Source organism: Notolepis coatsorum, assembly GCF_963971535.1.
Source record: "Notolepis coatsorum genome assembly, chromosome: 3".
Taxonomy (NCBI): Eukaryota; Metazoa; Chordata; class Actinopteri; order Aulopiformes; family Paralepididae; genus Notolepis; species Notolepis coatsorum.
The window spans coordinates 28,978,626-28,990,508 of record NC_140167.1 but is presented as its reverse complement, the minus strand read 5'-3'; the positions used below and the strand labels follow the sequence as shown (position 1 = coordinate 28,990,508).

At 42.7% G+C, this 11,883-nt stretch overlaps 1 protein-coding gene across 1 annotated transcript; it reads right to left on the bottom strand.

Annotated features, from left to right (window-relative positions):
* Nucleotides 1-573: 573 nt before the first annotated feature.
* Nucleotides 574-11,566, bottom strand: hmgcl (3-hydroxy-3-methylglutaryl-CoA lyase). The gene is made up of 9 exons (XM_084309819.1): nucleotides 11,447-11,566; nucleotides 11,173-11,256; nucleotides 10,616-10,723; nucleotides 10,108-10,203; nucleotides 6,302-6,450; nucleotides 5,881-5,944; nucleotides 5,573-5,761; nucleotides 2,964-3,089; nucleotides 574-2,702 (listed from the first exon to the last, which is right to left on the bottom strand). Exons 1-9 carry the CDS (start codon nucleotides 11,543-11,545, stop codon nucleotides 2,601-2,603), a joined length of 1,017 nt encoding a protein of 338 aa, XP_084165945.1. The 5' UTR covers nucleotides 11,546-11,566; the 3' UTR covers nucleotides 574-2,600.
* Nucleotides 11,567-11,883: the final 317 nt, after the last annotated feature.

Genomic DNA, 11,883 nt, shown 5'->3' with positions numbered 1-11,883 from the left:
TGATTGGCAAGGAGCATGGGCAAATGTCCGACTTACATCAAGGAACCCGGACCATCAACAAATCAATCTTAACTATATTCACAGGACATACTTGACTCCTATAAGACTGAACAGAATGGGTCTTAAACAAGACTCCAAATGCTCCCAATGTACAAATGGAGACGAAGGGACATTTATGCACATGTATTGGGACTGCCCACCAGTTAAGGCATTCTGAAAAGATGTGACCCAACAATTATCAAAACTCGTATCTTGGAATATACCAGTACACCCCTCTGTATTACTATTGAATGATGTTTTTGAGTTTGCAGTAAATCCACAGCTAAAGAGATTGGTTTTATCGGGTATCACAGTAGCTAAAAAGCTGATCGCATCATGCTGGTTTCAACCGGAAAAAATGTGCCGGAAAGTTTGGTTTCTTACATATCTCGATGTGATTTATCAAGAAATATCTACAGCAAGAATTCTGGGTCTTAATGAATCCAAAATGTCAATGTGGTTAGAAGTGGTGGAGAGAATAAAAGCTAGCTTATAATGGTAGTGTCTGGTTAGGAGCGAGGGATAATGGAGGTACTATCCAAGGAGGGGTCCGGGAGGGGGGGGGTTCGAGCTGGAGCATATGTGTGTAGGGTTTTAGATAACAGGTATTAGGGGTATATCCTGTATAAGACATTGGTATAATTGGTAATTTCGTTGGATATACACTGTATACGGTAAAATATTATTATATCTTTTTTTTGCTTTCTGTTTCTGTGCTTGCATGTCATTTTAGCCATCTTAATTGTTAGTTTCATTATGCATTGTGTGTTGAGTACTGACTTTTAATAATTTTGTTTTGCAATAAGAAAAAAAAAGAAAAAAAAAGAGAAAAAAAAAACACATATACAACTGTTAGTTAGGGCTGCTAGATTATGGCAAAAATCGTAATAATTCTGAACTTTATATATAATTAAACTGAAAAACAAAAAGACATGACCCGACTCAAAGACTTGACATGTCTTGAAAACATGACTAGTCTTAAAACATGACCCGTCTAAAAGTCAATTATCTTGTTTACATAATCGTTGGAAGCCAAATTCGTACTTGAAAATAAAATATGATTAATTGTCCAGGCCTACTGTTAGTCTTGATACATGTAGCAGGCAAACATGCATGTAATTCCTTTGTTACAGTATGTTTCAGAACGTGCACATAACGCATTGTAATACCCCAAGAATATGATTAAATGTGAAACAGTTCCTTCATAAAATAGTATTTATTTTTTTAAACAAACGTGAGCATCGTTTCGTACACAGATTTGAATGAACAGACAATAGATTAAAATAAATATTTACACAAAATTCACGAAACCACCCAAACCAATAACAGAGTGGCAACAGTGCAAAGAATGCCAGCCCGTTTCTCCCAAGCTAGCGGTTACTGTGGCTACGTTCATAAGGACTCATTCAGTTTGATGGAATCCCACGGTGCTTCCAATCAAACTACGATCACCTAGAAAATGTTGACCATTGCTTACAGAGGATTATATTATAAAACAAAACAGATCTCTTCATTTCTTCAACTAATTGTCATTTTGGATTACAATGGTAGACTGACTTCATCAGTTCAGAGGACACTGGCTGATCATCATACAGATTTAAAAATGAAGGCTGTGCAGGCGATCGACCGGACAAAGGGAACCCAATATGAGCATATCATTGGTGGAGGTCAACCAATAGAAATCACACTGTTTAATCTCTACATTTACCCTTTAGATCCAGGTAGAAGGAGTGAGGTCAGGGTTGTAAATCCAACAGCTTTCACAGTTTGGACATACTGTACTACACTCACTGCCAAGGGCTTTCTAAATTAATTGAGTATCAAACTAATGAGTACACATGTCAAGGCATGGGTTGGTTCTGACATACATGCTCAGTGTGACTAGACAGACTGTACATAAGGCACCATATAGGCCCATTATAAAGCCCCATCTCTTCTGGAGGTGAAGTCTGTACCTTGCATGGCCACCCGCATTTCACTGTATGCCCTGGTATGTATGTGACAAATAAACCTCTTGAATCTTGAATCTTGAGTACATGTGTGTAAAACTGTCTGCGATATGTTCTCACCAGAGTTCTAATATATATCTCACTAAATGTGGCAGGACGAGGATGTTTGTTGCACCAGACTTGGTGAAGGGAGGAGACACTCGGTACTCAGCTGTGTCCTTGTTGTGAAAAAATAAATAAAAAATGATATATTCTTAAAGACGAATAAGGAATCTTAACAATGTGTATTTGAATCCACGAGAGAAGGGGGAATGATAATGTAAGGAACGCAAGTAACAACCCATTTGTTAGATCAGTAACTGTAACGTGACTCCCCGAAATTGGAACAGTAGTTACATTACTTCGTTACAGGAGAAAGCAACGCGACTATACACCGACACGTTACTTTGGATTTACTTTGTAATGCGCCACCACCAAACACTGGAACGCAAATTGAAGGCCATGACTCAAATAAGTTGAATGACTGTTGAGGACTGGGTGGATGACGGTGGATGGTTCAGTAGTGTTACTGATGACAGGTCCTGTCGCGGGGGGGGGGGGGGGGGGGGTGACCTAGAGCTTGCAGGTGGCCCGGGCCACTTTGGAGTTAGTCTTCCGGTTGAGGGAACGACAGATGAAGGCTCCAGCATCCATCAGCTTGGGGAGGTCCACTCCCTGAACAGACAGACAGACACACAAAGAGAGAAAGAAAGACAAAGCGTCAAAGTCAAACATTTAAAAAAAGAGAACACAATGCATGTTGTGAACGGACTAGAAACTAAACAAAAAAACACCACTCCCAAAGATTAGACCACCTCTAGAGTAAACACGGCTGACAATGCCGCTTCTCGACAGATTGGAAGTAAAAACACCCGCGTGGTGGAGGAAGTGAAAATGAAGGGAGGACAAAGAGGAAGACGAGAGGTGGATTCTTACGGTCTCGATGCCCAGTCCGTGCAGCATGTAGACCACGTCCTCTGTGGCCACGTTCCCAGAGGCGCCCTGTGCGTACGGGCAGCCTCCCAGGCCTGCTACTGACGAGTCCACCACACTGACACCCATCTGGACAACACAGGGAGATCCTTTGACTTGATACACCCAAGAGAAATATTATGCATTGCTAAATTATATAACGTTCATATGCATCGGTGAGTCACATCTATAAATCAAAATCAAAATCACTTCCTATATGTGTGCAATACTGCTGTATTCACAAATACAGTGAATGTACAGGAACGGGCTTTTGTTGGTATTGAGGCAGACACATCAACAACACAACTCACTACTTTTAACTCTTTGGACGCCAGACCCGATGATAGTATAGTCGGGTTTTCATCGTTATTTCTTTTATTCGATATTTCCATTCATTACAGGCACACGGACTCGGGGTTAACATGGGGAATCATCCTGAGTAGGGATGCCCCGATCACGTTTTTTGCCACCGATACCGATCACCGATCGTCTTGAGCCATATCGGCCGATACCGATCCGATACCGAACCGATACCGATCGTTTTTGATTAAAAGAAAATTCAAAATTATTTTATATAATTTTTTATTTTTTTTAAATAAAATATATATAATTAGACTTGTACTTGTATTATCTGCGAGACATCGCCACCACGCAACAAGTCAAAATGCTCGCTATCTGCAAACAGCTCCACTGTCTGTGTGTACTAGAGTAGCCTCCAGCTACGGCCAGGATTCTCCGGTGCTGCAGCTCGACCCTAGTATTGGTATAAATCACATTCAGCAAGCCCTCAGCTCGAATACGCATCGAATCAATGTTATAAGACATTGATATCAGGATCTGTAGCTACTGCTAGCCGGCTAGATAACGCTAAGACAACGCCTCAGTGAACTATTTAGTTTAGAGCTAACGTGAGCTACGGAGGTAACTTATCATGCACTCGACTATTGCTGGAGCATTTGTTGATATCAGCAGCCATCAGTAGCTAGCCAGCTAGATAACGTTAGACAATGCCTCATGTAGTCACTGTCATTTAGTTTAAACAGTAACGTTAGGTAGGTAGCCAACGTTAGCTCACGTCGCATGCACCAGACTATAGCAGACTGCGAGGCTCTTGTTTACATGAGTGCGGGAGGGGCTGGGGAGGAGGAGGCGCCGTACGCTGCAAGCAGCTCTGTGTGTCTGAGAGAGAAGTCAGCAGTGACTGTGAGATCTCCGCTAAGAATTGGATCATGTTTTTCGATCGGTTTTGACGATCGGCGAAAATAAAGCATTATCACCGATCGCATATTTATACTGATTATCGGCCGATAACGATCGGTGGCCGATCGATCAGGGCATCCCTAATCCTGAGAATGCCAAAGTGCAATACCGGCCGCATCCACCCAGGTGGCAGTATCGAGCACCCTTTGAAACATTATATCTTGGCCTGTGCGTCGATCAAAGGTCTCCGGTCGGACTTTTCTTTGTGGAGCGGTTGTTCCGATCGGATTGAAAAGCATGAAATGCTCCCGATGCATGATGTGTGGCGGATTATGTTGGCGACACGATCGACACCAATACTGGGACTCGCAATCAGATAATTGGAATATTCTTTTTGAGGTACATCCTAGTGAAGGTAAGGGCTATATCAATCCTGCTGTGATCCAACCATGACTTCACCTCGATCACAACATATGTGTGTAAGTGTAACGTTACTCAACAACGTATGCCGTTGGTGACGATCAAAGAATAAAAAAAACAACACCCTTTCATGCATTCCTGATGAAACATAATACCGATAATATAGATTTGCTTTCGAAATAGTAGCGTGTACAGGCGAGAGACGGCAACGCTTTTAGTGAAATGCACGTATTGCTGCATAGCGTCGTTTTCTGGGATTAGACAGGATAACTCTAAAACTATACTCATATTCACCACGGTATAAAACGAGTTAAATCTCCCCCCCCCCCCCACATATTGAACGATAGACAGTCGATGGGCCATAGTATTGTATCCATAGCTATAATATAGAATATAGTTATAGCCCTGCAAACACTGCCACTTATTCCCATCTCTTAGAGCTTGGCGTGCTAAGTACAAAACAATGCTCAACTGCGTGGCATCCATTGAGTTAAGGACTCCATCGCAGAGTTGTTTACACACACACACACACTTGCAACTATTACCCAGCCTCTTAACTGTAATCTGACTCTTCTGCTTCATGTATTACATACCTTGTAATTGTATTTTACAAGTTTGTTTTAATTATTTCCCTTAGCTCTGTGATGTATGTCTTGTCCGTCTCTCTTCTTTTCCCTGTTACCCTTCGAGAGGCCTTTTTGTCCTCTGACCGTCATTGGAAATAAAAATTTGTTCTTAATTGACCTGCCTGGTTAAATAAAAAAAATAAAAGAAATAAACAGTGCACACTGACACCTCACACACAGTGCAAAGAGACACGATAGACAGTAGACTATACATAACACCTCATATGTACACATAATGGTCATTTTCACAGCATGGCGCCCAGTATGGTTGCACACGTAGACGCGCTCTGTTGAGTGTCCAGTGCGCCGGAGCCAAGCTGTACCAACCTGCAGGGCTACGAGGATGTTCGCCAAGGCCTGGCCGTAGGTGTCGTGGCAGTGGACGGCCAGGGCATCGACTGGCACCTCTCTGGTCACCGCTTCCAGCATCTCGGCCATGCCCCCCGGGGTGCCCACTCCTATGGTGTCGCCCAGGGAGATCTCATAGCACCCCATGGCGTGGAGACGCTTGGCCACCTGCAAGTGACACACAAACAGACGACGCTAAAACTGGCGGCTTGAAACGATAAACATAATAGCCATAAAAGATAATGACGATGCTATTTTCTTTTTATTTAAACCATGCAAGAACTCACATGTGCCACTCTTTCAGGTGCCACCTTGCCTTCATATGGACATCCCAGCACACATGACACATAGCTAGAGGGACAAGGAATGTAGATGAGTCATTCTACGATCACACATTAGCGTTGAAGGGGTAATGTACTGTATGATCACTCTTTTCACTACACGCCGACAGTTAAAGGTAGAATCTGTAATGCTTTCAAACATCAACCCCAAGCCCTGCTTAGTATTGCACTTTATTTAAATGTTTTGCTTTGGTCAGGTGTGTGAGTTGGAGTTGAGTGGCAATAGCGGAGGGGTTGCTATTGCTGGCGAGAGAAAATCACAGTATAATAAGTTACTAAATGTCAAACAAAGTGAAGTACCAAGGGGTTACGTCACAGTTTGACGGCATTACAGATTCTACCTTTAATGTCTGGCTGCCACTCTTACCCTCTGACAGGCACACCAGCCTCCTTCGCTGCTCGCATGACCTCTTCAAAGCGCTGGAGACTCTCGTCCACTGTGCAGTTAATGTTTTTCTTGCTGAACAGCTCGGACGCTGCGCCAAATATGGCGACCTCTGCAGCTCCTGCCTTCACCTGTGGGGAGGATGAAAGAAACAGTCAAAGGTATACCTTAACAACAAGCCCTGGGTATCAGAACAATCAAAGGTATACCCTAACAACAAGCCCTGGGTATCAAAACAATCAAAGGTATACCCTAACAACAAGCCCTGGGTATCGAAACAGTCAAAGGTATACCCTAACAACAAGCCCTGGGTATCAAAACAGTCGTATACCCTAACAACAAGCCCTGGGTATCAAAACAGTCAAAGGTATACCCTAACAACAAGCCCTGGGTATCGAAACAGTCAAAGGTATACCCTAACAACAAGCCCTGGGTATCAAAGGACTTGCCAGTGTGCCTAAATGAGAAGGCAGCATTCCTTACGGGTGACACTGAGGGTTATACTGACAGAAGGAAGGAACTCTGAGCCAAATTACAGTGGGAAATTAGTTCTGCACAGGAAGTCCCAGATAAGGATGGGAGAGGCTCAAAACAATGATGGGAAGGGTGCCTTAATAGTCAAAACAACATTTTATGGACAGTTCTTCCTTTGTGAATTAACTTAACCAGGTCTATGGAAGATTCAACACTGTTGTCGTACAAAACTTGTAAGTCGCTTTGGATAAAAGCGTCAGCTAAATGACTAAATGTAAATGTCTAGACGAGAGTGACGCTATCTGTGCCGAATGTCCCCATGATGCCCACTCTTCATCTGTTAGAGGAGGAGGAGGAGGAGGTCGGCCATTGCTTCTCACAGATTAAGCCGTGGCCAGATGGCCTACATGGTTGAGTTTTGAAGGTGTGTTCCAACCTGCTACGGTGTGTTTTACTCAACTATTTCTGATCTTACTCAATAGCTGCACTGTACCTAATCCATGGACAGTGTATACAATTACACTGGTACAAAATAAGAGCTGGGATGACCTTCAACCCTGCAATATTAACATCTGTACTGGCTATGTGCGTGGAGAGGGTCCTGAGCAACCACCTGACCTCATCCATAGCAGAACAATTGGGCCCTTTACTCTTTGTTTACTCTAGGCACACAGGGGACTGAGGACTCTCACTGTGGTCAACATGGTTCCCAGTCACCTACAAAGGACAAGACCAACGCACAAGTTTCATTTATTGACTTTAGTTCAGTAATTCATAGTATTCGGTCGCAGACATCTTGGGTCGCAAAACAATAGGTGATTGTAATCAAACAGCAGTTGATTATCATTACAACCACAGCTAAATGAGGTGTGACATTGCGCCATATTGTATGGCAAAATACATCATGAGAATACTATGAATAGATCCTTTTCACAGTGGCCATTTTGACTCGTCATAGCAGGCTAAACACAGGTGTAACTAATAACATACATTTTTTAAATTTTTTAATTTAGGTGTGTCGGAGCTATGTGCCAGTGAGCCAGCATGCACTATACAAGGTCACCGTCACTGGTGTGCGTGTGTGTTAAGCAGTGTTGTAGTACTGGAGTCCAGGACTCTGACTCACTCGTGACTCGACTTGGACTTGAGCACTGATGACTCAGAGGACTTTCACACTCAGCCTTTTGTATCGAATCACCGTCCCGGAGCACGGGGGGGGGAGTGTTCTCACTCACCCCTTTTGGGGTGCGAACCGGCGCTGATTCGTTTCACCCCCCGCTGAACGGGATCAGCTGGCAGAGGTGGTCTCGGGTTCGGCCCCGGGAGAACGGGGGGTGTGGCTTTGCGAGCTTGTACCTTTTCACGGGCGTGGCGCCTGGTGCTGACATAACGTCATACATTTTGTTTGCCATTGCTATGTCTATACATTGTTCGAATGCATTTATTTCTATTAGACCAGTGGTGCCCAACCAGTCGGCCGTGGTCGACCAGTAGATCAATGACATGCAATATATAATTGCCACAAGCGATGGCATAATGTTAGCTTCTGAACAGGCTAGTTAACTAGCGTTAGCCGTTAGCCATTGCTGTATACTATACTTTCTTGTTCGAATGCATTTATTTCTATTAGACCAGTCGGCCGTGGTCGACCAGTAGATCGCTCAAAACGCTCAAAAGCGGACTCTACAACACCATCCATTCGTGATAAAATTGGGTGGGTTATATTGACAAGGCTTGACAACAGAGGTTCAAATATAACTTCATATTTATTGGCAATTTGTTCATTTTATATCAACATCCAGAGTCCGCAGTCGTGTTAAGACATTCCCGTTTACATTTTCGGTCGACCAGTAGATCAATGACATTCAATATAATCGATGCGAGCAATGTTACTAGTAAAAGGTTATAAAGCTAACTAGCGGTAGCCGTTAGCTTAGCGTTATTGTTAACCCTGCAAAACGTTCAAAAGCGGACTCTACAACAGAGTTCCATTCGTGAGAAAAGGGGGGTGGGTTATATTGACAAGGCTTGACAGCAGAGGTTCAAATATAACTTCATATTTATTAGTTATTTGTTTCTTTATATCAACATCCATTCTCCAGTCTCCGTGTTAACACTTCCTGTGTTTACATTTCGAGAGTGACATCATCGACTACGGCAAGCTTACAAGCTCAAAACGCAAACCGTAAACAAAACCCAGAGCACACCCAGACTGAAGTGTGTACACAAACTAGAGGGGGGGGGGGGGGAGTTCGCATCAGATCTCGGAACGGGCAGAACGGAACGAAATAGAAACGAATAGGGTGAGTGAGAAAAGGCTCAGACTTGGACTTGAGCATTGACTGCATAGTGGTCTGTTTAGTACGTTTTAATCAGAGGTGTAAAAAGTACCCAGAAACTATACTTAGGTGAAAGTATGGGTACCGTCTCAAAATCGTTCTCAAGTAAAAGTCAGAGTATCTGGCTAAAAACACACTTGAGTAAAAGTAAAAAAGTTTCTACTTTTAAATGTACTTAAGTAAAAACTTTATTTTTTATTCCGGGGCAATGAAATGTTCCGTTTCGTCCTCTTCATCACTCGTACTATCGTTTGTGGCCATCTTCTGTAGCTTGTCACTCTGACTGTCTATTCTTCTGATAGCAGGTGTTTAATCAAAGTTTTTAAATAAAGTGCGGCTGCAGGATTAATAACGTTAAATGTTAGTTCGGCCAGAGAAACAAATATACTAATTAAAATAGTTGAACCTGCGAGATTTGTACTTTGTACTTTGTAGGTCTGCATTTTAAATGTAAGGAGTAAAAAGTATGTTTTTGTTTCTCTGAAATGTAATTGAGTAAAAGTACAAGTATACAGACCTAATAATACTCCAGTAAAGTACAAATCCCCCAAAACAGTACTTAAGTATTGTAACAAAGTATAATTACTCAACTACTTTACACCCCTGGTTTTAATTAACGGGGCTGATGATGACACAGCCAGCGCCCGTGGTTTGACCATTAACGAGGACAGTAGTGGTCCGTTTAGTACGTTTTTTAATTAACGATGATGCTGGTAACCAAAGAGACAGCATTTTTTCCGGTGTATGTTTTGGAATCTAATCATTTAACCATGGAGTTTGACCATTGCTGATAACGTTAGTTAGGAGGAGTTACTAATGTTAGTGAGTAGTGGGGTCTGTTTATTAGTTATTCATACAGGAAGGTGGAGGACGATGTATGCGACTTCGCTTGTCTCACTATAATCCAACAATGGGCACCACCTCTCTTATTGATCCGGTGATATGTTGCAGAGTGAGCGATAGGCTGATACTCACAGCAGCCTGGAAGCCCTTGAGGTTGGGGGTCAGGACTGGGTAGGAGACACCAGGTTTCCTCTGGATCCCCTTCATCACCTCCACCTGGTCTGCCATCTGACAGTCAACAAGAAAAAACAAAGATTATCTCAATTCGCCTATACGGAATGCACAAGACTCTTGGCGACAAGGGCGCAAACAAGACATATCGACAGCTTCCAAAGACAACAGGACATCACAAACACCATGTTATTTGTAAGGATACAGTTAGTACAATGTACATCAGTATTAACAGTTTAGCGTGTTAATGGTTTGTGACGGTGGAAGGAGATGAACACAACATTTTTCACCATGATTCTAGAGCACAGACACCGGCCCTGATGTTACTTCCTGGTTACGTGATAGTACAGGCCTGACATGGCACATTGTTGGAGACAATGGTACTGTTGTTATATTCTCCATTTATTGTAATAATCGGGGGGGGGGGGGTGTCAGGGCTTTTGCATGAGAATCGCCCTGTCACGGTTACCTGTGGAACCCATTTTGGAGAGACAAAGCTGGTGGCTTCAATGACCGACAGCCCCGACTCTGACAACATGTCAATCAAGTGAATCTTTGTCTCGGCAGGGACAATGGTCTGAAAGTTGAGCAAAACAAGAAGAGAAAGTCATTGTCACTTCTGCATGATTGAAATTACTTCACAAAACATGACCTATGCACCCTGATATTACAACTATGACAACAATGGCTGTATGGCTGACTAGTCACCTAGTAGTACGCATTGCTTTATTATCGTATTCTTTTATTAACTTTTTTCACTTAACTTTTTTTTTTATTATGTTATGAATGAATGAATGAATGAAAACTTTATTTAACAGATTGCAGAATGGGTAGGCCTACAATACAGTACGGCTCAATACACACAATTGTTAAGGGGATGCAGACCAGAGAAAGACGTGTCTTGTTTACATCAGGGTCCCCCATTTTCAATTCCTAGTGACATTTATGACATACACAACATACATGACATTTATGGCATAGGGACATACAGGTATTTAGTAATGTTATTCATGTTATCTTACGTACCTTCTCATTCTGAAGACCATCTCTGGGTCCAACCTCCACTATCTTCACTCTCTCCGGAAGAAACTTACCTACACTCACACCAGCCTACACACACACAAGCACAAGCACAGATACAGACACACATTTTAAGTACATGTAGAAAGTGGTAACATACCTATTGCGACAGGTAGATATTTCTGGTTAACCAGCCTTTGACTAGAGGACGTTTGCTCGCAAGCATATAAATCCACAATATTAACGATTGGACATCCAGGATAAAAGTACAAAAACTCACTGGTTTTGGGACAGATGCAGAACAACTAATATCCATGCAGTGGCGACCCATTCTGGAGCTAAAAATGCCTCTGTTGACAAATCTCATGACTGCCGCCATGTTGGTTCAGCCTTCCTAATGACGCCACAGCCTCTTCTTTGATGGCTCGTCTTCCTGCTGCCACTGCCACCTATGGGTCAGAGTTTGTAGCTTGATTTTACAGATTCTCCTTTCAACTTCTCAGCATTATGAGAGGTTATGAAATGTTTTCCCCACTGAACTCAATTAAAACACTTTTATTTAGATCAGTACTTTTTATTCAGAAATAGCGCCTTAGATCTTTCCATAATCCCTCTTAGATATACATGACATACATAGGCTATCGATTATTTTCAGAGGTCAGAGCTCATGCAGGGTGACCTGCAGTGCATCACCCCTGAAGCAGTTTTGGGTGCAGT

Excerpts from the sequence above, each read along its gene's own strand:
- hmgcl (XM_084309819.1), bottom strand. The coding sequence starts at position 11,545 with ATGGCGGCAGTCATGAGATTTGTCAACAGAGGCATTTTTAGCTCCAGA. Across the intron at positions 10,204-10,615 it reads CTCCAAAATGGGTTCCACAG|ATGGCAGACCAGGTGGAGGT; the intron begins GTAACCGTGACA and ends GTTGACTGTCAG. Across the intron at positions 3,090-5,572 it reads ACATCCTCGTAGCCCTGCAG|ATGGGTGTCAGTGTGGTGGA; the intron begins GTTGGTACAGCT and ends TGTGTTGTCCAG.